The sequence below is a fragment of the Anomalospiza imberbis genome, chromosome 2, assembly GCF_031753505.1.
Source record: "Anomalospiza imberbis isolate Cuckoo-Finch-1a 21T00152 chromosome 2, ASM3175350v1, whole genome shotgun sequence".
NCBI classification, from domain to species: Eukaryota; Metazoa; Chordata; class Aves; order Passeriformes; family Viduidae; genus Anomalospiza; species Anomalospiza imberbis.
Genome location: NC_089682.1, coordinates 25218002 through 25243708, shown reverse-complemented (window position 1 = coordinate 25243708; position 25707 = coordinate 25218002). Strand labels below are relative to the sequence as shown.

General features: G+C 37.1%; 1 protein-coding gene across 9 annotated transcripts in view; it reads right to left on the bottom strand.

The window, feature by feature from the left end:
* Nucleotides 1-25707, bottom strand: part of ARHGEF7 (Rho guanine nucleotide exchange factor 7) — a 116010-nt gene that overhangs the window by 18644 nt on the left and 71659 nt on the right. For all 9 annotated transcript variants that reach the window (XR_010995932.1, XM_068180166.1, XM_068180167.1 and 6 more), the window contains 10 exons: nucleotides 24123-24245; nucleotides 15155-15293; nucleotides 14211-14270; nucleotides 12858-13004; nucleotides 10960-11046; nucleotides 7500-7578; nucleotides 6011-6150; nucleotides 5163-5387; nucleotides 3983-4076; nucleotides 977-1066 (listed from right to left, as the gene is read on the bottom strand). Coding sequence is in view for 8 of the 9 variants with exons in the window: in XM_068180166.1 (XP_068036267.1) it covers nucleotides 977-1066; nucleotides 3983-4076; nucleotides 5163-5387; nucleotides 6011-6150; nucleotides 7500-7578; nucleotides 10960-11046; nucleotides 12858-13004; nucleotides 14211-14270; nucleotides 15155-15293; nucleotides 24123-24245 (1184 nt within the window). In the remaining variant the exon portion in view is untranslated. The remainder of the gene's footprint in view (nucleotides 1-976; nucleotides 1067-3982; nucleotides 4077-5162; nucleotides 5388-6010; nucleotides 6151-7499; nucleotides 7579-10959; nucleotides 11047-12857; nucleotides 13005-14210; nucleotides 14271-15154; nucleotides 15294-24122; nucleotides 24246-25707) is intronic.

Sequence of the window (25707 nt, the reverse complement as noted above, 5' to 3'; positions counted from 1 at the left end):
GTGCTTTCGCTTGGAAGCAAAACGGGCCTAGAGCACTGTAGGCAGCAGTAGGAGTGATTAATATTGCAGAATTTAAATAGCTTTAGTGGACAAGAAGTTATGATGTCCAGACTTCGAGTTCCAGCAAAACCAGCCAAGTACTTGAAATTCATTATACTGTGTTCCAAGGATCTCCAAATTAAATTTGTATTCAACAGTGCAAAAAGGAACAAACGCAACAGCATTTTCTCCTTCCTTGTGTAAATGGAACACATGCTGGTGGACTCCCCTGCTTTGAGCAATGTTTTACTTACAATACAGAGGAACTCCACATGGCAACCTTGATTTGGATTAAATGAAGTAGGACCCCAGAGGCACGTTACAGGCTTTCAATATGCTAGGTATTGATCTGAGAAACTAAAAATGGCTTTAGGCAACACACATCTGAGAACAATTTCTCCTGAAATTATGAGATGGGATTAAAATTTGTAATTAATACTAAAAACAACTAGTGGCAATAAAATTAAAGAAATTTTTATAGGTCTAGGTTACTTTTCCATGGACAAAGTCTTTGCTGAACAGAACACAACAAAAATACAGTCCTCCAAAATTACAATGACTTCTTCATTCCTCCTACTTACCAGCTTCTTGTATTTTATCCAAAAGCATACTGATTAGCTGTTATATTCAGTTCAGACGCCTCTTATTCATTGTTAAAGCTTTAGTACAATTTTAAACCATGACAACTAGTTACATTTGCGTTTTTGTTGTTTTGGATTGTTTCAAAATATTGAAAATTATAGTCTTTAACCATGGTCCTTGGCATCCAATACATAAACACCTGGCACTGATGTCAAACCAGAAACAGGTTATTATTATTTGCAGGTCCAGCTTGTTACTTGCAAAGGGCTGAGGATGTACAGCACCTGCTTTTGCAAACTATCTTATTTGTGTTTTAGTTAGAAAGTATTTAAATGGGTAGAAATGACTAACTTACTTGAATTTAATGTTTGACGTGTTTTGGCACTTGTGCAATATGCTTCTATGACTTTAAGAATTTGAGCATCTTCTTCTAAAGCAGCTGTACCTAGAATCAATGGGAAACACAGAATTTTAAACATGGGCATGTTTCTTAATATAGAAAAGCCTTTATGAATCAGTGCAGTTTGGTTGAGTCCAAAGTCCAGCCTAATCAACCCTTTAAAATTATTTTAATCATACCATTTTAAAAATCAAACTTCAATGAACAAAAGTAACAGTTTAAAAAGACAAATACTATTTTGAAATGCTTAGAAATAATTCAATTCCAAGTAACCACCCACACATTCAAGATATTTTCTGAGCATCTGATGTTGTATAGAATGTGTTTTGAAGTGTGAGGACTCTCATTCTAAAGCAGTCATTTTACTGAAAAACCCCTATATACTCAAGTTATTATATAAAACACACAATTCAATATGCATACTATTCCATTATTTAATCAAAGAAATCAAGAAACAGAATACTAATTCACAGAAAATATCTTGAAAACTTTTTTGCATTTGTATGCATATATATATATACACACGTGTGTTTGTATATATATATATATATATATATATATATATATATATATATATAAAAATCAAATTTACCCCTTTCAACAGCACTGAAACAGCACTTTCAACATTGAAAATAGAACTCAGGATTAACAGCATAACTTCAGTCCAGCATGCAGAAGGTAAGATGCCGCTATCATGTACACGTATCTGTGAAAAGTGACTACCCTAAACTACTCAGACTTCAACACAGAAACAGCACTACTGAACAAATTTAACTATTCAAGCTTAACATGGCAACATTTTCCAAAAGGTAAAGCTCCACAGCAAATCTCATTGGGTGACTCAGTAAAAATAGTGTCAAATTGTTCACTCACAACAGAGTGAACCTCTACCTCTACCATTATTAGTTTAGATTAAAGCAGAAGTCTATGTGCAAGGAAAGACAATTTGTTGTTTTAAAAGCATTTTTCCTCCTTTCACCTGTGATACAGCTAGGTTTGAAAATGTCCTGCTACATGAATCTGAGCAGCCTTCAACATCAAAATGCAGTTGTATTCTCTGCCAGCCAAAGCATCCTGTTGGGTTTTGTGATTTATTATCACCAGAACAAAGCCAACTTTCCAAACATTTGTTGGGACAAATGCTAGCTACTGCAGAAATTATCTTGACTCAATATAATTTTCCTACAGCTTAAGAGATACAGGAACTCCAAAGTATGGGTTATCCCTCTTTGAAGGCAGGAAAAATAATTGGATTTTTTAGTTAGAATGCAGCACCATATAATTACAGTAGCAGGGCAAATACTACTTCCTGAAATAGCATTTTGAGGGCAGTCAGTTGAAACATCTCAGTTGTTTTGTCTGTTGAAATGCTCATTTGATACAGCAGTTCTCAAAACATAGCCCATAAATCCTCTGGATTCCTGAGAAGGGAAGTAACAAAACCCAGACCTCTCTATCAATATGCTTTAAGTTCAATAGAAGTGGGAAACTTTTATAGTTCCACAAAAAAAAAAAAAAAAAAAAAAAAAAAAAAAAAAAAAAAAGAGAAAGTTGAAGGAATGCTAACAGAAGCTTCTAATTACTGATTAGGGAAGATGAATACCAAGAATCTGTAAGAAACACTCTTTGACTAAAAGCTACCAAGAAATATGTTTCAATAAAAGTTATCAAATCAGGAGTAGAACAATGTATTTGCAAGCTACAGACTCCTTCCTTCCCCCAAGTAAAAACCCTGAACTCCTCCCATTGTGTTCTTTAACAATTGTTAAACCTGCAAGTTGACAGCTTCATCATCATCATTGCAATTACTGAATCTCCATTCTCCAACAACTGAAATGATATTGTATTACACTGCTTTCATTTTTCCTAAACAGATGCCTTACTGTAAGGATAAAACATTCTGAACTACAACATCCACCTGCACATCCATCAACAGAGAATCACTCTGTTGATGACTCTCTGATTCTACTCACTACTTTAACCTTTGCCACATGAAATTCACAGAACATTCAGAAGGACTAACACCTCAGACAAACCAAGAGCACCCTGAGGAAAAGCTTTTTCTCTCCAACTCCATATAAGCCTGTGAGAGACAACTGCCACAATAACACACTTCATGCACTGAACACTCATGGCACACACTATCTTAAAAAGCCCATGAGCAAAGGATAGACAGAGAAGCAAAAGCTATAGCAAAAATCTGTCCAACAGCCTGTCTTTTATTGATACAAGTAATCAGATTATTCATTCACACACATTTCTAAGGAAGAATTACAGCAACACTGACAAGTAAGTGAATACTGTGTTTGCTTGATTAACATTAATGCTCCCTCCACTTCAAATTATCCCAGCATCCAGATTTTGACCTCTCTCTGTCTGTACATTCTCTCACATCAGTGTTTTTCTTCACACTTCAGGCAGCCTGAATATCTGCAATTTATTTTGATACAGACATGAGCAAATGACTTTATTTACAAGATATAAGAGAAGACTGTTGGTTCCTAGAAGGATTGTGAAAGCAACTTGTCTTCAAGTCAGCAGCAATAACCAGCTTTCCAGCACCCAAGACAACAGAAGCTCCTACTAAGACCAAGAACACCGCTACAAAGTATTCTGCAAGAGTGGTTTAGTATCTTCACCTTGTTTACAGTACTAAAAGACAGGTTTACCTCACTGAACTTCACCTGGCTCTCTAGTGAACCTCTCTTCCTTCTGTAGCAAGCAGAAGTAGGCACTTCACAAGCAGACATCCACTGTAGCAATCAGTAAAGCTCTACAAATGCCATCATAGCATAAGATGACTATAACAAATCATCCTCTGGAGATAACTACCCCTCTGCCCTGACATGAGAGAGGAAACCAGGTGACTTGCTTACACTGTACACCTAACTTTTACGGAATTTAAACTGATGTTAATTCCACCCTTTGTATTATGCAGATATTTGTTTAAGTCTGTCTTACTTTTTCTCAGTGCAAACTCTTCATCCGATGGCTTCCGCTCTGGCTTGCGTTTGGGAAGCAGCTTTTTCATGGTTTTAGGGCTTTTACTGAGATCCTGTATAGGAAAAATAAAAAGTAGAGCTTCTAGACAGCATTTCAAGAATTTAACTTCTAAGAAAAATAAAAAGTAGAGCTTCTAGACAGCATTTCAAGAATTTAACTTCTAAGATGCATACAGGAATTACTAACTAAAAACCTTTTAACAGCACCAAAATTCAGTTTACTAGTATTTTTTGCCATGTTCAATTCACTTGAATTGGCTGATTTCCTCTATACCCTTCCTCCAACTACACACACAGCCAGGTATTTTATCTGTTCTATTAAGAGAAATATGCATAAAACCTGCTGCAAAGGCATTCAGCCTGTTTGGGATCTAGAGTGAAGAGAAGAGGCAGGAGTACATTAACAGGTCTTTTTCCTGAACAGTTGAAGAGACAACCCATTTCACTTGTCTAGTGGGAAGCAAGTAAAAAAGGACCTAACAAGGAAGCTTGGCAGGTACAATAGCTTTCAAAGCCAAAATCTGTGAAAGTTTACGTTTGCTTTTACAGAGGTCTACAGGAAATAAAACCAAAAACCAACACAACAAACAAATAAAAACCACAAAGAAACAACAAATCCAGTAGCATTTCTACTTAAAATGTGATCATAGTAATTTACAGGAACAATACTAAGTTTCAGGTACAAAAGGAAGATGCTGCTCTACCTTTTACCTTAAGGATACAGTACATCTTCTGTGAAAATACAGAAGAAAATAAAAAGGTGATTGAGCAGGACCTACCAAAGTTGATAAAGAAAGGTTTTGGACATTATTGTATGCTAAACACTATAAAGATGATTGAAATTTTAATACATTGGAGAATTTAGTGGCCTACACATGAAAACATAAAAGAATTTCAAGTTAAATTACAAAATAAGCATATAGTACAGCCAAAGTGAAACAGCCAAACAGAAGAATCTCTCACAGCAGCCAAGTTTCAATACAAATCTTGCACTGCAGATCAACTCTCACTTTTTCCCTGTTGTTTACGAGATTTACAAAATTAAAGGAAAGTCACATACACACAGCCACCATAAAAAATTTACAACTTCCTATTGAAGGCCTGCCACACTGTCTTGTTTCTTGGCCGCTGCACCTCACCTCTTTGTAGCAAAGAGCTGCTGAAGGCCGTAGCGGAGGTGCGGGCCGCAGGCAGCTCAGGCTCCAAGGCTTGGGCGTTTTGGGGGGTTCCAGCGGTCCCCAGTTTATTGTGGTATGTGGAGTCCCATGATGTGAGGGATGAGGGAGAGTGTGGTAGGCAGGAGTCAGTGGTATTGGCTTGCTGTCTGAATGCTTGCTGGAGGGAGTCACTGGGTGGGAAGGAAGCTGTCAAACATGATGGGAAAGGAAAGAAGGCATATTATCATAATGGAGACATAGTGTCATCAAGGACTGGTGAAATAATCCCACTTGCTATATTTCTGTTTATTACAGCTGGCCTTTGAAAAATTTTACACTAAATTATTTTTTGGAAAAAAGGAGCTTAAATTTTTTTATTGTCTACCACATACAGAGTACAAGATAAAGATAGAACAGCCTTGCTCCCACTTCTCTCACCACTAAGGGTGGAGCTAAATTTAGAACCATTCATATCCAACAATTCAAATGCAGAACCCAAAAGAAATTACTGTTTCTCCACAGCCTGTCAAGTACATCACCAATTACAACCTACTGTTCTAAGTATACTTAAAAAATGGTGATGTATGCACTAGGTCAAAACAGAAAAAGTTATGATGATGAACTTTTTTCACCCCATTTAAGTGTTACACTGAGTTTTAAGCATTTTATTCTTTGTTCACACAATTAAAATCAGAATTATCTTTTTACCTATTAAACTACAGTGACAAAATTCAGTTTTTGTTACTAATGGCTAAAAGAAAAGTCTTTCCATGGTGTTATATTTGCCAGAATACCTAATTAGAACCTAATTCTGCTCATTCATTTCTTACCGTGTGAGATGGCACAGAGTGAGGTTTAATGGTGGGATTCCCAACAGTTGTGACTTTGGTTTGCTTCTGCAGGTGATCCACCCATTCATGCAAATCTTGTTGGTTGTTACAAGATACTAATATCCTTTCAATCATATTTCCTAGGTGATGGAAACCAAAAAGACAGAGGAAACGAAAAAAAAACAGTTTAGTTGATCTGACATGATGAAAAAAGACAGTCATTTCCTGAAACATTATGTCCTCTCAATACTAAGCAAAAATTTAAATCATATTTTCAGTACAACAGCATCCCAATTTCCAGGTTGTAACACACATGGCCTCCATGTATTTATTCTTAGCCTAGCACAGGAGTACTACTTTTTTCCCCTAGCTCTAATTAAACCTTAAATGACAAAAAGTAGGAGACAGGCTCATCTACTAGCCTTATGCTTCTCCATCCTCCCCAGCAAGGCCAGCACATAGGCCAAAATGTCATTCTTGAGTCTGTACACTACAACTCAGGAAAAGTCATAAAATAAGAGTTCACCAGTCTTCTCTCAGAAGAAGGCACAAAATTAAAGCTAAGGTGAAAGTCACTTGGGAATGTCATCTCAACCAAAGGTAACTTTCACTTCTGCACCACACATAACCATTTAACACCATTTAATCCATCACATTCCCCTTGAGGGCAGCTTCATAGCTATTACTGCAAACATTTTCTTCCCCTGTGACTCATGGCATTGATATCATACTTGAGACAGTCAAAATTAGTTTCTTTAAATGCAACCTGCTTGGATGAAGAACTGATCCAGGAAGATTCGTATTGAAGATACAAAACTCCACCATGGGGACCCTGCACTGTCCTTTAAATTGTCTCAGGACATACATTATGAAATTAATGACTAAACAGATAGAAATTACCTATAAGCACAATGGGAACAGTCATTATCATCAGAGATGCTAAAGAAGCATCTCCTTTTCTCAGAAAGAAGTGGAAAATTTCTAGAAGAAAACTCTTGCTCAAAGCTTTTCCAGAGCCTCTCAAATTCCTATTCTTTCAGTAAATAGTGTACTTGGAGCTGCTTCATCAAAAAAGGGCTTCTTCAAGGCTACTGCTTCCATTCATTAAAAAGCAGAAATTCCAGGATGAATCCCATGCAAAGAGCTCATTAACTGCTTAAGAGAAGCAGTAAAAAACAACCTTCAAGTGAGGCTCTGGGTAGCTGCGTTACAAAATCTGTATAACCACAGGATGGCTAAGGCTGTAAGGGACCTCTGTAGGTCACAATCCCCAGTGCGCAAGCACAGACACCTGGAGCTGGTTGCCTGGGATCATGGCCAGGATGGTTTCCAGTACCTCCAAGGACAGTCATCTCCCCAGGCACCCTGTGCCAGTGCTTGGTCACCCTCACCATAAAAAAAGTTTTTTCCTCTGTTCAAAATAAGCATTTGATGTTTGAAACAGTGTATCCTGGAACAGCTAATAAAAAAAAATACTGATGGGCAATACCTGATATTTCAAATGCATTTTTATGGTTTTCACTGTCTTCTAGCTTTGTAATAGTCATTCCTGTCATAGGCAGTTTTCCCTTAAAAAGAAAAAAGATGGTAACATCAACATAAAATACAAAATACATAAAAGCATTACCAATTAAAGAAAATACTAACTTTAAGCTCTGAAAAAAGACATTCACAGTAAATTGAACACATACACCCCAAGGGGTTTAAAACATTAAAAAATCCATACAAATACAATAGTGATCATTCCTCAGTCTTGGGTTCTTGAAACTGAGACCTTCAGGATCATATTACATGACTGGAGGCAACAGTGACTCTTATTTAAGCACATTTGTTTGCAAACTGCCTTATTAGCTCCCAGAATAAGGTCTGTAGAACAAGTAAATTTATAAGGGAGTATTTCACTAAATAAATGCATCAATTATTTACTAATAAATATTAGATTTATTTCTCTAATAAAACCTCTACTAAATTCCCCCACGGAAATACTTTGAGGGAAAAAAAAAAAAAAAGAAGTGAACACCTTCAAATTTGTAAGTTTTCTTCAGAAGAATATACTAATTTTGCAGGAAATCCCATTTTAAACCCATTCAAGCAGGAAAAAAAAGTCAGTTTAGGATAACTTTTTGACCCTTTAGAAACACAGAAGAATAAATAAAATTGAGTATTTGTGGGATGAAAGGCTTTACTGAAAATGAAACTTCAAGAAAAGTTCTTTAAGACACTGTGTATTCTCCTGCACAGAAACACTATTCAGCAAATACTGGCAAAAGCACAAATGCTATGTACTGTGGAATTTTGGCTCCAACATAGCAAAAAGAATAAAAACAAACTTTATGTTTTCCTCTTTCCTAAAGACAGCAGAATGGACAAAGGTTTCTTAGAAGCTTGAAAATGAAAAATCAGTTGGTATTCTGTAGGCACAGCATGCTCAGGCCCAAGATACCAAAGAGAAAAGAGGAGTTTCTCTTGTGGCAGCTTCCCCACTGAAGGAAACATGGTGGCCATGTGCACTACATAATGAAGCTAAAATCTGCTCTTTTCCCTTTTTTCCTATGCTTGCTGATTCATGAATAACACAGCATAAAACCACAACAAGAGAGATGTGTAAGAACTGCTGACACCGGTGGGGAGGCAATATAGGGGTACACTGGAGACAGAGATCACCTGAACCACATGGCAAGAAAAAGAACACAGTCAGCAAAACATAACACTGAAGTGAACTTGTGAATAATCTATATTTCCCTTCTTTTAACAAACAATCACGAAGCCCTCCTAAGAAGTATGGTCCTTGCTCCTTGTGACTTCAGCTTACCCCTGCTAGAAGTTCTTCCCATTAGCTCCTGTGGTAGATATCAACACTATCAACAAGAAAATCTGAAGCCTGAAAACAAGTGGGCTATTCAAAAATGCAGGGAAGGTGTAATGTAGGATGATGCCTCCAATGGCATAATTTCCCTGAGAATGACTGGGAGAACTGCATCATCTTCTGCCCATATCCATCCCAGTTCTGAGACGTGAACCTCAGAAAAAAGGTCCAGGAGGTTCACATTATGCACTCTAGACAGGGGCTCTGATCAAGTGCCTCAGACACAAACAGTGATGAAATAATTTCACCTTGCTGTGAGCATGTAGTCATTGAAATCTGGGACATTCTCAGTGCTGGGACTATTACACATGAGGCTGTGAGGAAATTCAGAGTTTTGCTTTCAAGGGGTGGTTGGATAGTGAACATCAAGAAAGGGTTGTGGCCATTCTGAGCAGAAACTGAAGACAAATCACAGACAATGGCTTATTTATTTACTGAACAATGCTGTACATCTAGGGGATAAAGTGTGTGGAAAGAAGAAATGCAAGTGATAGGAGAGGAAAAATAAAGCTTTTTAGACAGAATGTTTAATTTCATGCTGCTTGTTAACATACTAAATTTCCAGTCAGCTGCTTTGTAATCAGTACAGAAGAAGCTAGCTATTCTCACCAGAAATTCTGACTGTGCCACTTGGAACACAGAACTAACTTGTCTTTTCTACTACATTTTTCCATCAACAATGGGATAATTAGAAGTGCCACAAAGTTAACAAACTTGACTGTCCACTTGAACCACCTAAAGCAGCAGCATTTCAGACAAATCCATCCACAATTCTGGCAGGTAAGGTACGAATCCAAACACAAATTTTGGAATTTAATTGCTCTTAATTTAAAAAAAGTCACATTTTTGTGACTGACTGTGGTTGATCACATAGGAACACTGAATGACCAACCTTCAGCATTCCTTTGAAGCAGGCAAATCACTGCTCAGGAGAAAGGAATGAGCTGTTCAAGTGTCTGTTTTACAGAAGCATTTCTAGTAGGTGAAATCTCTTTGTTGCAATTTTTTTGTTTTTACAAAAACAAAGTTTTTCTAGAACTTTGTTGCAATTTTTCCCTGTTTTTTGGTATTTTACTGTGATGCCCCAAACCCACGTGGAATTACTTGGAACATTTACAAGACTTCGGAAGTCATGGATTGCACATGTGCCTCTCTCAGGAGTCTTTGAAACCATATACCCAAGATGCAAGTGCTTTTATAAACCCAGCCCAGAGCTACAGAGGAGCCAAGACAAATGGCACCCCTTGCACTACAGCAGTAGCTCCACCTCTGGAACAGGTCTGTGGGACAACAGCTGCAAGTACTCAGCTAGGAAACTTGGGAGAGAGCTCAAAGACTGTCTACCAGCTGTGAGTAGAGGATATTTGAAGTGAAATACCTGGTGCTAAGGTCCCTAGGGCCACCTTGTATGCATTCCAGGTGGTGTTACTCTGGGGAGCCCGAGGCTGGGGCCAGTGACTGAATGTCACTCCATGTACTTGATCTTTTCCCACAGTTAGAGCATATCAAGTGTACATTTGGGGCATGCCTTCCACTTCAACTTCATCCAGATGGACTCTAGTCTGTGAGCCCCAAAACAACTGTGACTCAGTGCTCATTAAACAGAAAAAACTAAAAGATGCATTTTTAAAGTGTGCCACTGATTCCAAGATAAAACACTAATGTGGATGCATCTAAACAAACTAATGGTAACAGCCTAATTCACACTAATGAAAGCTTAAGGGGGCTGTGCAATTTTGTTAAGTCTCAAACAGCAGTCAAAGAGCACTAACAAACCTATGCAGCAACATTGGTTTCCCACACAGATTTAAAATGCTACCAATACTTCCTGTCATCAGCTACTACTAACAAGGTAAAAAACCCAATGTCTCCTTGGTGATAGTCACAGCTACAAAGAAAATCAAACCCTGGGCTTCTAGGCCAGAATTTCATAAGACAGATGACCACTTCTTATTGCAGATATTACCTTTTATCTTTATAAATGCAAAAGTTTAATAATCCTTCCAAGTTTACTATGAAGTATCATTTGGAAAGAACACAACACCCAACACATTTTTACACATATATAAATGTATTACCTTACCTGATATATAAACCCACTCATTCTTGGGCTGGCAGACAACATTAGCAAAATGTTAGGGAAGAGAAGAAGATATCTTTCATTCTTTTCCTTGTTAAAAGAAGAAAATGAAAAAGTAAATACACTATCACAAGTCCCTTCTCCCATTTTTCTATTACTAAAAGCTATCAGCACTTTAACTGGATGATTACTCCACAAATATTTGCTCAGTGCAAAACTATTTCTCCATTGTATTTAGGGAGAAAAAAGAAAATTAAAAAAAAAAGGTAAGAAGAAGACAATTACTTATTTTCTATTTGAAAAATGCTACTAACATGCCTATACTTTTTCCAGCCGACTACAGCCTTGTATTTTAAAACAGGAATTTTATAGTCTGGGTGAAATACTGACCTTGCTTAATATGATAACAACTGTGTGGCCAATTTCAGTAAAACCAGAATTACATAGTGGATCTATTTCTTCCTATAATTTAGATGGATACTGTTACAGTAATTTCAAGACTGTGGTCTCTCAAATTGGAGATCAGATTTTTAAACACTGGATTGTGCCCAGAAGTAGAAAAAGCAAAGGAATAATTAGTATAGTCACAACAAAAGCACTCACTGCTTTGTTCTGGTTTTAATTTTCTGGTTTCATGTATGGTTTCATCCATTGTGGTTTTGTTTTGGGGTATTTTAAGGAAGGAGGATAAGTTTACTCTGAATCTACTGCTACAGACAACAAAAGGGAGAAGCATTGAAGTGTAGTATTTGAATGACAACATCATATATCAACTGACAAAGCCACCGTCCTAATTTCAAGCATCTTTGCAAAATTACACTTCTTTAGCAGGTTTTAATGTTTTTAGGTAAACATTTGCAAATGTTGATATCATTTTTAGAAAGAAAAAACCAAACCCAGTTGCTGCTGCACAAATGAAGCTGTCCTGTATTTTGCCAAAAAGCTGCAATGCTAAACAGAAACTTCTAGAAGTCCATTACATTTGACATTTTACCTCATAATGAGAGTGGGGGATGGTGATTGGTTCTGCTGGCTTCAAAAAGAGACATGACTGCAGAAGATGCACTATCTATTTATTTACTTTAACACCTAACAAAATATCTGAGAGAAAAATATCAAGTGACTACCTTCTAAATATTCAACTGCATAAACACTTTATGGACCTCTTTGTTCTAAGGGAGGAAATGGACTGAATGAGGTTGCAATTCAAAAGTCCTCATCAGTTTCAAAGCCTCATTGATTTTTCAGAACAACAAGCAAGAAAAACATGTCAGCAACCTGTATAACATTGCCTTTCTGTTGGCATTTGCTTTTCAGATTATTTTAACATTAGTTCTGGTAGGACAAGTTTTTCTTTACGTTTTATTTGCTTCTTTGGTTAGGAAAAAGAAAATCACCCCACTTTGTCACTTGTAACTTTCTAATGTATCTTCTTATTCTATTTCTCAATGAGCATTTGGTACTCAAGTTTGTATTTCAAAATTTACTACTTGAGCAATGTGCCCATAACAGCCAAAAAAGAATTTGTCTCAGACACCTTACAGCCTAAAACTTTAAACCTTTTTTTATTTAAAACACACTATAATAACTGCTATGCACGATGATCCTGTAATACAACAACACATAGAAAATCTTGTTCAATTACACCCTCTGAAAAAAGCCCTGCAAAAATCATCTTGCAATATTTATAACTGCTGTTGTCACTTTTCAGTAAATTTTACAGAAGAGACCATCCATCTTCAATTAATTTTATTTCAGGTTTTGTAAAAAATGCCTTAAATCAACACAAAGACTTTAGCTTAGATTACCATCTCTGAAGCACTCTCTTTCTGTTGTATAATGATTATAATGCATTTTATTCAAAATTGGAGGAGTGACAGTGAAGATGAAAAGGACATTACCTCACTTCCAGCACACTGAATCATGACTTGGGACATGTAAATCACATTGCCAAGTGTTTTGATGTCCTCTCCCTCCCAACAACGAATAGCTTCTGTCAGTATTTGCAGTTCAAGTTCTTTCCGTTTCCGTACTTCTTGACATTGTGCCTAAAAAACATAGGGAAAAACATCATTTCTATAATCTCTACCAATCTGGAATAGTTTAAGGGTACAAATACCACTACAGTTGTATTTACTGCTGCTGTGCTTGTAATACACAGAAGACAGCACCTTACTGGAAGCATTTTCATTTAGATGACTGTTACCAATATTTTTTATAAACTAGTTTTAGTAAATTAAATATTATGGCTTTTCAATACATTGACTTCAATTACCATTCCAAATTCAATTATAGCTCTGTTAGTCAATTTTCTCCTTCCTTTATACTTCAAATTTTGGATGACTAACCAAAAATGGACATGCTCAGCAGCCAAGATTAACATAGCTGTCAGAAACAGATATCTATACAACAAAGCATCTTCTTTCAGTAAGAAGAGACATGCCACCTCTGCAAACCTGAGTGTTTATAACCTTGCGTTCCTACTTTTATTAAGTAACTCCAACCTATTCTACTTCTGTTTTTTGAATTTTTCCTCAACAGAATTGTTTCCTCTTGCTTTTATAGCACCCAACAGGATGTAATCCACAAGCCTCTTCTGAACACTGATACCACTAAATTTCTGATTTAAAAAATAAAAAATGCTGGGTTATCATCAGTACACATTCCTAAAAGGAAGCAAAACACATTAAGTTTCTTGTAACTGAGACTGCATTAATCATTGCTTGTTGCAGTTGAGGCATACTTTTTCTTTTTTTTTTTCTTTTTTTTTTTTGTAAAGACAGTAGCAGCTTATCTGTTCACATTAGGCTTCCTGTTCCAATTATTACTAGAAGTTTTTTATCTTCTGAACTTCACTAGCACTTTTCTCTTCAACCTCTCTTAAATCCAATGCCATTCCCTAAGAAGGAATGGCACATAGAAAAAAATCAGAACATGTACTCATTTGTTGTAAAGAAGCCCTTCTTCAGGACACTAGCCATGCAAGCACTAGTAGAAAGGGAGATGAAGTATGATGAGAGGGCAGACAAAGAGGTGCAGAATACTTTGCACAACTCTTATCCCAATAGTCTACTTACTACAACTCCCCAGCAAATGACCATCCTTAGCTGTGCCTACATCCAGCATTGATTTCCAGGCTTTTAAAAATTTATTACATATTCATGAAAAAGCTTCACTTTTTTAAGCAATAGAGAAAGATGTAATTAGAAAGCATTCTACTTAAAATATATAATCTATTCTTTTATCACTCTTACAGAAAGATTTTTGAAGGCAGTCATGGATTTTTGAATATCTGGACGATCTGGATGATAATCCTAAAAAAAATGGAGAAAACATACATAAAAGGTTCAGTTCTAGCAAAATTAATTTTAAAAACTATTAGAGGCTTAACTAAAACCAAATAAACAATTTTGTAAAATTGAAGTTGTAGACTGATCTAGTCTCTTCATGGCCTCCTTATATTAAACACTGGTGGGTCTGGCTTGTAGTAAAACTGCAGTTACTTAGCACAATCCTAGTTATACTTAAAATAGAGCCAAAGAAGTTTTACAAGACCTAGTGGGTAAGAGATTTTGAATTCCCAAGAGGAAAGTGTTAACAGAGTTTTTTTTAGCGAGTTAGCTTTGTCACAAAGGTGATTTCCTACCGACTATCTAGCACATTCTGCTGTCACTGGCTGAGAAACCAATCTGTGTGACAAGACCTACACACTTTCTATTTCTCTCTTTTTTTCACACTCCAAACATATAACTTATAAAATGCAAAGGTTTGAGTAGGTCCTCAAACACCTTCTTGTCCTGTAAAAATCACTTTTGGACAGTACTCACTAGAAGGCAGAGGGACTATTTTGCCAATGTGTTTGGCATACTGAGGTGAAAAGCAGCACTCCCTCTGCAAGATAAAGTGGCCTCAAGCAGTGTGCAGTAGACACATTCAATGTCAAGTCAACTAAAGACCCTGGTAAGACTATTCCAGGGATGATGATTAGCTTCTCTGAATAGTTTACTTTAAATGTTTTTCTTTTACAGGAAGTTTTACTGCACTGACTTTTACATAAACCACTGCAGCCTGTAGTTTTGAAGGCTGACCGAAGAGCAAACAAATGCAATTTTGGGTCCCGTCATGTTTGACATGTACCTTTAAAATAATTGTTGTCAAATCATCATTAAGCTGGAACATAAATGCTGATAAGATATACCTCCATGTGCCTTTCAAGCTCTTTGAGTAACGTGGGGTATTTATCCAGACGCATAAAAGGTTTGCTGAGGCCCGTGGTCAGTACAAGGATCCCAGGGCTGTTTGCACCTTTCATCTCCATGAATTCTCCTAGTTCCTCACTGTGTACACAAGATATTTAAACAAATTAAGATGAAATTATCAAAATAAATAAATTACATTGGATTAATGATTCAATCTTTCACCTGCAATGAAGTATGCCAATAAAAAAGGCATAGGAATAAAAAAATTATTCAAGTATAACTTAAGTGCTGTGACCAGTTTTAAACAAAATAGAGGAACAAAGCTGTGTGCAGATTTGGGACCCAACCAGGGAAAACCGTACGTAGGAACAAATCCACTGTTCTAGATAACCAGTGCTCAAAGACAGTTCCTAAATATTGCACCATTCAAGCAACAATTACAGAATAAAGCTGTATTTTATTATTCAGCTCTTTATTCTAGTAAAATGACATATGACCTTAGAGGTAGTTTACACAAGTAATACACAAGCAAGAGTCAAATGCTTCATATACAATTTAAAAATAGGTATTTTCATGGTGTCAGGCACTAATAAGAAGACAGAACATTTCAGAAGGTTTTTTTCTCTTGCACTTACATGCTTAATGACCTCATCTCACATCCAAGGTGTTAATGCAAAAAAATTACCAACATTCATAGAAATAATCACCGTGCAGTCTATTCTCTAATGAGCTAGGGTTTCATTAAGTGTGGACTTATACAACACACTTCTTTTCACAGCAAAGCCACTGTAAGAAATCCATTCTCTCCATGTATCATGAATTGCTACTTCCCCTCTCCAGATATTTTTTGGTTATTTGAATAATGCAGAACTGGCCCAGCCCCTCAACTTTTACAGCAACTCAGTTGAAACACCAGATCTGATAATTTCAACTCCCTTTGCTATCAAGGAAACAAAATAGTAACATCTTCTGTGTACAATGCAGAGATTTGAGAGGACTATGGTGGAGGAGGACTAGCTTTTCAAGAGTTTAAATCACCAAGAACAAAATGAGCCCTCTCCATCCAGAATGGAAGATTCGGCAGCATCTGGGCTGATTGCCAGGCTTCAGAAAATACAAGTTGCAAAAGAACACAGAATTCTAAAGGCAGAAATCTATGTAAAAAAATACAGAAAGTAATTTATTAAAAATGTAACATCTTACTGCATTCAAGACACACACACACACTCCTTCCCATTGCAGAACAAGTGACACTGATTATTCATGTCATTTGTCCAAACAGATGATGACAAGAGAACAAGAACACAAACATGGTGCTTAAGGGCATGGTTTAGTGGTGGACTTGGAAGTGCTGGGTTAACAGTTGGATTCTATCTTGAAGTCCTTTTCAACCTAAATGATTCCACAGTTCTGTGAGCTGTGAGTTCCCATCCCAATGAAAGTGCTCTACCCACCATCCCACCTGGATCATTCACATCCCAGACAGCAAAGTTTCCCCCAGTTCACAGAAAAGAAGATACTTTTCCATACAGTTTACTCCGAGTTTACTTGTCTTTGGATTAGTTAATTGGAATTTACTTAAGCTACACCTAGCTTACGTATGGCCAGCACTGTTTCTGAATTGTCAGGTCCATCATCATTTCACATCACCTCTTTCAAGAGCTTTCTGTCCCCATTCTAAGGAGGCCCAGGCTCTCCTCAGTGTATGTATTTGTGCCATTTCAGCTGCATTTAACTACAGAGTGGAGAAAGAGGGTGAGGGGATTTCTCAACATCTGCTGCGCATTTTAAAGATGCAGAGAAGAGCTGGACACACTTAGGAAAGACCTTGCATGCCTCTTAAGCAGGAAATAACAGCAACTCCAGGCCTTCTAAATCAGCGACATAAACAGGTTTTAGCCAAAATTAAAACACCTTGAAAAACTTCCTACAATACCTTGCATGAAGGGTCATAATAATGCAACACAGATGAACCCGAGTACTTTTTGAGCTTAAATTTAAATTTAAGTAAAGCTTGCCAGCTCTGAATACCTAGAGGCTGAAGACCTACTTTGCCTAATGCTTCTTTAATCACAGCCCTTGCTTAGTATAAAATCACATCACTTCAGAACTTGGCAGCTGACTGCAGTGGCACCCTGAAAAAAACTACAGATTTTGACTTGTAACTGTGTCTTGGGTTTACCAGGTTACCAGCTACTTCCTGGTCAAGTATTCAGGGTAATTCCCTGAAACATCAGGCAGCATGGCTACAGTGTGGTGTCATCTCTACTCCTGACTCAGTTAAAGGAAAGAAAGTAATTCCAGTAAGTAATAAAGGTATGACACCCAGTTTACACAGGAAGCTTTACCAAAGTTCACCTGGGAAAGTTCTTCTGCCAGACAGCACTCCTTGGCTTTAAATTTCGATTCCCTATGTGTATGACACTGATCATGTGCAAGTCATTGCTTTTCTGTTTTATCCATTCATTGCACCTGTAAACACCCCCACCCATTTCAGCATCATAAAGTCAGGTTACACACAGTACTTGATACTTCATCTTCTTAATGTTAAAGACATTTCCTACAAGAACCAAGAGGAAGTAGCTGTTTAAACTCATTCTTTGCATTTTGTTTGCTTCAGTCAGACACAGCCCCTGCTGCCTCATTCTACCAACTCTGCCCTTTTACACTATCAACTACTCTCCCCCTATTTCAGGCAGCACAATCCATAAGTGCATTACACAGATTGTCTCACCCCTACAAAGCTGCATCTTCCACAGGATGTGCCACTCTCCAATACCACAGGCTACTCATTTTAAGACTGTTCTGAACAGTCCTCATTTTTGCCCTTAGACTGCTAAGGGGCAAAACCACCTATTCCTAATTACTTCAGCCATCTCCATACTGTTGAGTGCATACAAATGCATTATACAAATAGTATTTGCTGAGCTATCCACTCAGACAATGTTTGCACTCCCCTCTGCCCTTTTTTTTTAATGCTTTTACTGTAGGAAAAACTTTGGTTACCATTTCACCTACATTCACATTTCTAATTTTCATTATCATTGTTCCATTTCTTCAACTTCAGCATCATGAAAGAGATGTGTTAAAAAACAATTAAAATTGACTTCTTGGAGACCTGAAATAAAAAGCTGGTATTATCTTGTTTTCACTGTCTACTCTGCAATCCCTTTAACTAAACACATTCAGTGGTTATGCCATTCTCTGCTCAAGTGAAACCTGGTGTTGTCCATCACCTTTTTTACTTAATCACAATATAGGACTCTATGGAGCAAGTTTAAACCTCAGCTCACTTGAAACATACACAAAGTCCTGAAAAACAGGCTTAGCAAAGGCATCATCACGAAGCCTTTAACAGGGAGCAGTGTTAATAGGTGTAATTAAAACTGAATGATGTAGTTTTCCTCCCAACATTCCCAAGAGGACAATGTTTTCTTTCATACACTTCTACGCTTCCCTCTGACAAGTTTTGACATGCATGCTTATTCAAGTTCTAGTGTGAACACAGGCACACACTCCTTTAATACAATAGTACCCAAAATTTTGTCTGAGCAGTTCCATCATGCAGACCACTGTAGCATTCTACTCATGCTATACCAACCTGGCAGCTCTGCAGCTTTGTGGGCATAAAATATCCATCAAAATGTGGATGTTACTTCAGCTCAAAGCTTAAAGTGAGTGTCTTTCATTTAGTCACAAAAGACAAACAGGATACAGGAAAAATGGCAGGGGTTTACTTTTACTTTCAAAAACATATGAGGGGGTTAAAATACTGTTCGAACATGACAACAGCTCACAACCATTTTTTAATTAATTGCAACATAAAAAAAGGCCATGTCAGCTGCTTTGCCAAAGACAATGGCTTTTTCATGTCGCAATTTCAATTGATGCCTGCAAGTACCACAGTCTCCTAGGCAGTACATGCTAAATTAAACTCCAGCCCACAGCTAAGAGTATGTTTTAATAAAAAGCTATCATTTAGCTGAACAGGAAAATCTTTTGAACAGTCAAATCATCAACTCAGTCACAACTGCCTAAGCAAGTAGCTTTTCAGAAAGAGGCAGATGAGACTTTAATTCACTACTCACATCACTTTACACAATAAAATGCAGAGAAGCATACAAAAGTGCTGTGCTTCATTTATTCTGAAATCTCAAGCTGAAGAGTTCTCCCCACTCCAGACTAGAGTTGGTTCACAGCTTGAGATATTTTAAAGGTCACCATGAAAAGTGTCTTTAAGCCCTACTAATATATTCAAATCCTCCTCAGAACAGCTGCCTCAAAAGCTGCAAATCACACTGGAAGAGGGAAGAAAACAAAGTTCAGATGTGCCTACAAGTAACAGAAGAAAAAAAGAAAAGGCCACTGAACCTTGAGGAAAGCAGATCCAGGAACTAAAAATGTAAACATTTAAAATCACAACTTACACTTCTGAAGGAGGTCTCTGTTTGTAATAGATGGAGCATGAGCTATCACTGCTGAGGGGTCTGAGGACTGCACACAGGCACCGCATTTTGAGAGCGTCGTGACACAGCTTAGCTCAGCAACCCCTCTGCTGCAGCTTTTAATTTCCTAGGGCTAAACTTCCCAGTCAAGCTCCTCTCCCAGGGACTGCTGCTCAGCGTATGACATCAGCCTGCACACTTGCAGGCTCAGGGATCCACCAAAGTGGGGGAAGCACAAAGAGTTTTCTGACTCAAGCTGATCTGTATTCCATGCTCCAGTTACTCAGAGTAATTGTCATGTTCCAGCTCCACAAATTTTATCCAGACTGCTATGTCTGTGATGCAAGTGTAGAATATGTTTGGGACATGTTAGCTCAGAGAACAGAAGAATCTAGCAAAATTAATGTTTCAACAAGTAAAGATTTGTGAATAGCTTTCTTGCTGCTGAGAACTGGCTTGATATTTGCCAATTTACAAAATAAAAAAAGCAGGTGTGTGTTAGTCATTTTCAACTGCCTTTTCATCAAATTAAATTTTCTTCTGGTAAGATATTTCTTCTGTCTGTTTTAAAATAAATATACTGCTGTTTAAACAAAGCAAAAAAGTTTAACACCCCAAAATTACATACCTGATGCTGGTTACATTGGGTCTGTACTATCCATATTTCCTCAAAAGAATTTTTTGTCCACTGATCAGTGGGGCCCGTTACACTTGTTTTTTTAAATTACATTATCCAACCTTCAGTAAATCCTCCACTCAAATATCTTTCCTCTTGTCATTTTTGGATATAGTCCATAGGAAGTCCCAGTCCTAGCTTCTGCCTCTCTATTTTTTTTTTCTCTAGACTTTCTTGTTGCACTGAACTTTGTTGCACGTGATCTTTTCCAGCTAGGTAGCATATCATGTTCCTGGCACTCCTTATCCTGCTCCAATTACCCATTTCTGTACTTTGTGTCCAACTGGGTATTTTAATCTGCAGGACATTCACTCTTTCACACCTTTGATTACTCGTTCTGTTACTTCTTTTACTGGAAGGCAAGCATATGTTTATGATCAGAAGCACGTACAGGAACAGTGCTAGACTGACTAAACTCTACACCCTTAAAGCACTACTGGTCTCACCAGCAAGCAAAATTATCTCCTAAAATAATACCATATATTGGAATACCTACACTTAGACGTGAACTGGGATCTTCAAGCAAAACTAAACCTAAAATGGATAAAATGGAGCTAAAAAGCTGGGACTGTTGTGGAATAAAGTAAATAAAATAGGGATGGTGTACAGTGGTACTACAGCCACTGTGAGAAGAGAACATGGAAAATTCAGAGCTCTGCCAGAGCACCACCCAACCGTACCTGGCAAACTCCACCTCTTCAGCTCTAGCCGGTGGCTTAAGACTCAATTACAAGAGATAATGACAGATCTGAGGAAAAATTACTTAATCCTTCAAAAACATTGATTCATTAAGCAGAAGGAATTTAAACTCTGGAAAAAAGTATGCAATAGCTCCAAAACAATTCCTGAGACAAAAAGGTATCTACCAAATTTGAAGACAGCATGAAATAGGAGAAATTACTTTGTACACAAGCTTTAACACCTGGATAAAACTTATAAAGCCGCAACTAAAACAAAAAAAAGAATCTGTTCCCAAACTTAATAGAAAGATTTTGTTGTTGCTGTTATTATCAGAGGCAAATACATCTTCAGAAACACTGAACTCTGGAACCTGAACTCCTGTATGGGCTGCATTAGGCTTTTTTCCCATTTCTTCATGTTCACATACACTCAGGTCACCAATGACTTTAATAGTCTTTTAATAGTTTGATTATTAATAATTAACTTAATGAAATGAAATATGTTTGTGGCTTTGAAGATTTGAACATGATAAATGTCTTATTCTTTAAATAACATATCTGACCCCCTTCAGCCCAGACTGTGTATTTACATAACCATGCACATACATGAACATATATGCACACACAAACCCTTATTCTGCATTAACTGAATGAAAGCCCCTATGTTGCTGCTGCATATGATCAAGAAGCAAATGACAAAAGATAAAGTGGAAACAGATTTGCATTCATACTGGATAGCATTTAAAAGAAAGGAAAAAAAGACAGTCACATTCCAGTTGAATGCCCCTTTTACATCTCCAACCCCATCCCTAGGACTTCTATTTAGAACCTACTTCACGAGAATGCTATTCAAAGAAAGTTTTTTTCTAGAAGTGCACAGTAATTCTGAGCACACTAATATCATGTTTTAACTATACATACACACAGAGACTTTACATGTTGTCAATGACATTTTAACAGGTCTTACAACACTTCTTGAAGAGCACTGTTGATAGCTCAGAAAATGACATGAAAAACCCCCACTACACCAAACCAGACAACTGCTTACAATTTTAATGTAAGTGATACAATCACTCTAAAGAAAGAATACAGTTAATGCTTTAGCCAACTTCCTTAAAGTTTTTTTTAGCCAGTGACAGTAAAAACAAATAATAAAAGTAATATATTTTATAGAATTTTAAATCTTCATCTAGAGAAATTCTCTAGATTTTTTTTGTTGGTATGGGTTCCCAGAAAAACAAGCACCCTAATAAACTGAGAAGAAAATACTAATTTTGTGATACAAGAATTTGACATTTGCTAGGGTTTTTTCATATAAGGGCTTTCAGAGGTACAGTGCATGTGTGTTCAGTTTATGAATTGCATAGAGCTCATGGCAAGAAATAACCTTCTGTAGACAGTAAGAACTTGTGTTCCAAATCAAACTGTTCAGACAGTTCCCTTTTCTTCCCTAAAATGCTACTGAATAGCACAGATGCCACAAACATGATATTGAAGTCCAAGTATTCCACATGCACTTATTTCTTTGCCCTATTTTTGCTAGTATTAAAACACATGGGTTTGGACACTTGTAAAATTGTACTCACAAAACAGCCAACTAACACTGTCTTTTCTTAAAAACCTTAAACCTTGGTATTTTACCCAGTAAAAACAGCAGTGTAGGACATCTTCCACAAAAATAAATATGGAAGAAGAAATGTTTCTCTTCTCCATTTGCTGAAGAAACAGCTTTCCTCCCTCCCATTTCTATCACCATTTCTCTGAGTTCTGAGATAATCCTTTACAGATATCCCCGAATCAAAAGAAATGTAGATGATCACTTTGCTGTCACACGTCATCTTCCATCTATAAGTTAAATCCCAGACCTCTGGGGAAGAGCATAAAGACTCAAAAAAAAAAAAATCTAACCCAAGAGTATTAAAAACAATTTACAGAAAATGGTACTAAGAAGAGGGTAATTTGAAAAAAAGCAAACACATAGGGATTTCATCGGAGAGGGTTTAAAAATATTTTTGTTTCACTGAATTTTAATGACAAAAATTTACCTTTTTTCTGCCTATAATATAATGTGAATTTACAGCTTGATTTTTCCAGCTGGGGTTGGAATATATTACATGTTACATGTATTATTAACATATATGAAAGTTCAGAGTATTTGGTAACTAGAAGGTTTTTTGTCTTCATAACATTATGAGTAAAGCTCACAAACATACCACAACTGTTGCTGTTAAAATGAAAATTGAGTTCCTGCAAGAAACTAACACAATAGGAAAAAATCTATTGTGATCCTCTTGGTCTTTTAAGTGTTAAGAGTACTCAAAATAACTTTACTTTAGTCCAACACAACAAGACAAAGAGGAGAGACGTGTGTGAAGCAAGAACAAGATATATCCTGAGAGAATTTGTCCTCTAGCTAAGAATAAGTCATGGTTCTGTCCTGCACCAGAAGCAAACAGCCCCAAACAAACAGCTGCTTCAGCATGAGAGTCATCAGAATACAAGTATAAGCAAAAGCTTGTGAAAACTGACTATTTTAATCAAAATCTGGCCTCAGTACTTTTCTCTCAAGGTGATACAGGGCATTTTCCATACAAATTTCAGGTCTGTCCAGAAGCTGAGCAATCTACATCGTGTTAACTAAGCATCCTACTTCTTACAGAAAATAGTAATTTTGTAAACCTCACACTTCTCTCAAACCACTCAAAAGTAAAGGTAAGGGTTTAATACACTTTGAACTTAAGTATATACAGGCATTTACAGGGCTAAGTTACAACGCACCCAACTGTCTAAGAAGCCTAAGTCATGTCAGTTTTGCCATAATTTCACAAACTTGTTTTTATCTCAACATTTTTAAAACAAAGATGGCACTAGTAAAAATTGTTTTACTTATTCAGAGCCTAGCATGTGTTCTTTCAATGAAAAAGTTCTCTCAAAGAGTTGATAATACACTGCCAAACGTGACAAGCTGTCCTGATCACATGAAATAGCTTTATGGGAAATTCAGTCTTTTTTTAAAAGTGTACGGTTTTTTCTCAAACAAGTTTTACCACAATAAACATATCAAAAGAGACATCACAGCTTTACAATTCAAGTGCATATTTGTAATTTCTCAAGTGTATATTTTGCATTTTTGTATCAGACTCAGAAGACCACAAAGTTAACATACCTGTGTTCTGTGAGGACATTTACTGCTGATGGGTGGTTGGCACAGTATGTAAGGTATAAGCTTTTCATTTGTGGCATCAAATTTAGAAAACATCCTCCAACCTTCTGCTGAGCTTCAGGCAACCTTAAAACAGAGGAATAAAGATGAAAATACTGTAGTACCAACAAGACAGAGAAATAAATTAAAGCTCAGAAAAGCAGTGTATATTGTGTGGTGGGTTTGGCTGGGGTAGAGTTAATTTTCTTCACAGTGGCTGGTAGGGGACCATGTTTTAGATTTGTGCAATAGCGTAAGGGTGACAGAAGGGATGAAACTCTTCTACAGAGCAGCTCCCACTTGAAGGACTATGCCTCTTCAGCAGAAGGCTGTATGGCCAATTGCATAACCCCCACTGAAGTTACCCAGAAGATGGGCCACTAGCTTTCATCAGTCCTAGATTACAAACTAATTCCTGACACCTTGTCTAAACCACTGTACAACATGTGCAAGATGAAATGTTTCAATTTCCCCATGCACTTGCTTTCCTTCCATAAAGGCTGCATTGCCTAATATAAATATGCTGAATTTTTCCTTCTTTGCAAGACATGACTGTGGATTTTACTGTTGTTAATCTTTTTAACTACGCTTAAAACCAGTACTTCACTCTTCACATCGGCTGTAAAGCTAAATGAGCCCTCACTGAGTACTTGATGCACATGCTGTTAACACAGTCAAAGAGCTTCATTCTAAGGTTAGTTCAAACAATTCTTTCTGGAAGAATATTTTTTTTCCTGAAAAAGAAATTTTACAGAAGTCATATTTACTGTAGTTGTCCCAGACATGTACATAAAGCTCCTAAGCATCAATATCAAGCATCTCCCTTTTAGAAAAAAGTGAGAGATGCTCCAGTGAACTTCAGTGGGAAAGAAAACGTTCAGCTTTCCAGGACAACCACTCCTGCAGGCAGGGGATGTTCCCATTCTGCTCAAACACAGTCATCTTGTCCCAGTCCTTAGGTTTGCTCATAGCAGTCAAAATTCAAAGTTCCCAAGAAATTCTCCCCCAAATTCCAAAACAGCAAGTCTGTCTCCTATTAAGTTGTTCAGTCCCTCTGCACAGTATGGGAAGACTACCCAAAATGAAGCAAAAATTGACTGTAGAGGTGTTCCAAATGCGAGTCAGAGGAAACATATTCCCTGATTTGAGAGCAACATTCATTACAGATACCCAGAAAATGACAGCTGAATCCCCAGCTAACACATCACACCAGACACACTCAGGTCACAATATCAACACTCCTTTTATCAAAGGCTAGGGTTCATATTTTAAGTCTGCAACTTTTATTTTTAAGAAGTTTAAATTCCAAAGTCAATAGAGTGGCTGCTTTTGCAGGTGATTAGGGGAAAATCAAGCATACTGAGGGAATGCTATTCTTACAGCCTTGCCAAGCAGCATTTCCTGCCAAGCAGCTGGCCCCCTTTAATAAATCTAGCATGAGCTAATAATACATTCTTCGAGTAATAGATGCAGCCGAAGTCTCAAACTCAGAAGACATACTCAAGGCATATAACTCAGTATTAAATAGCAAGAGGCTCCAATAAACAGT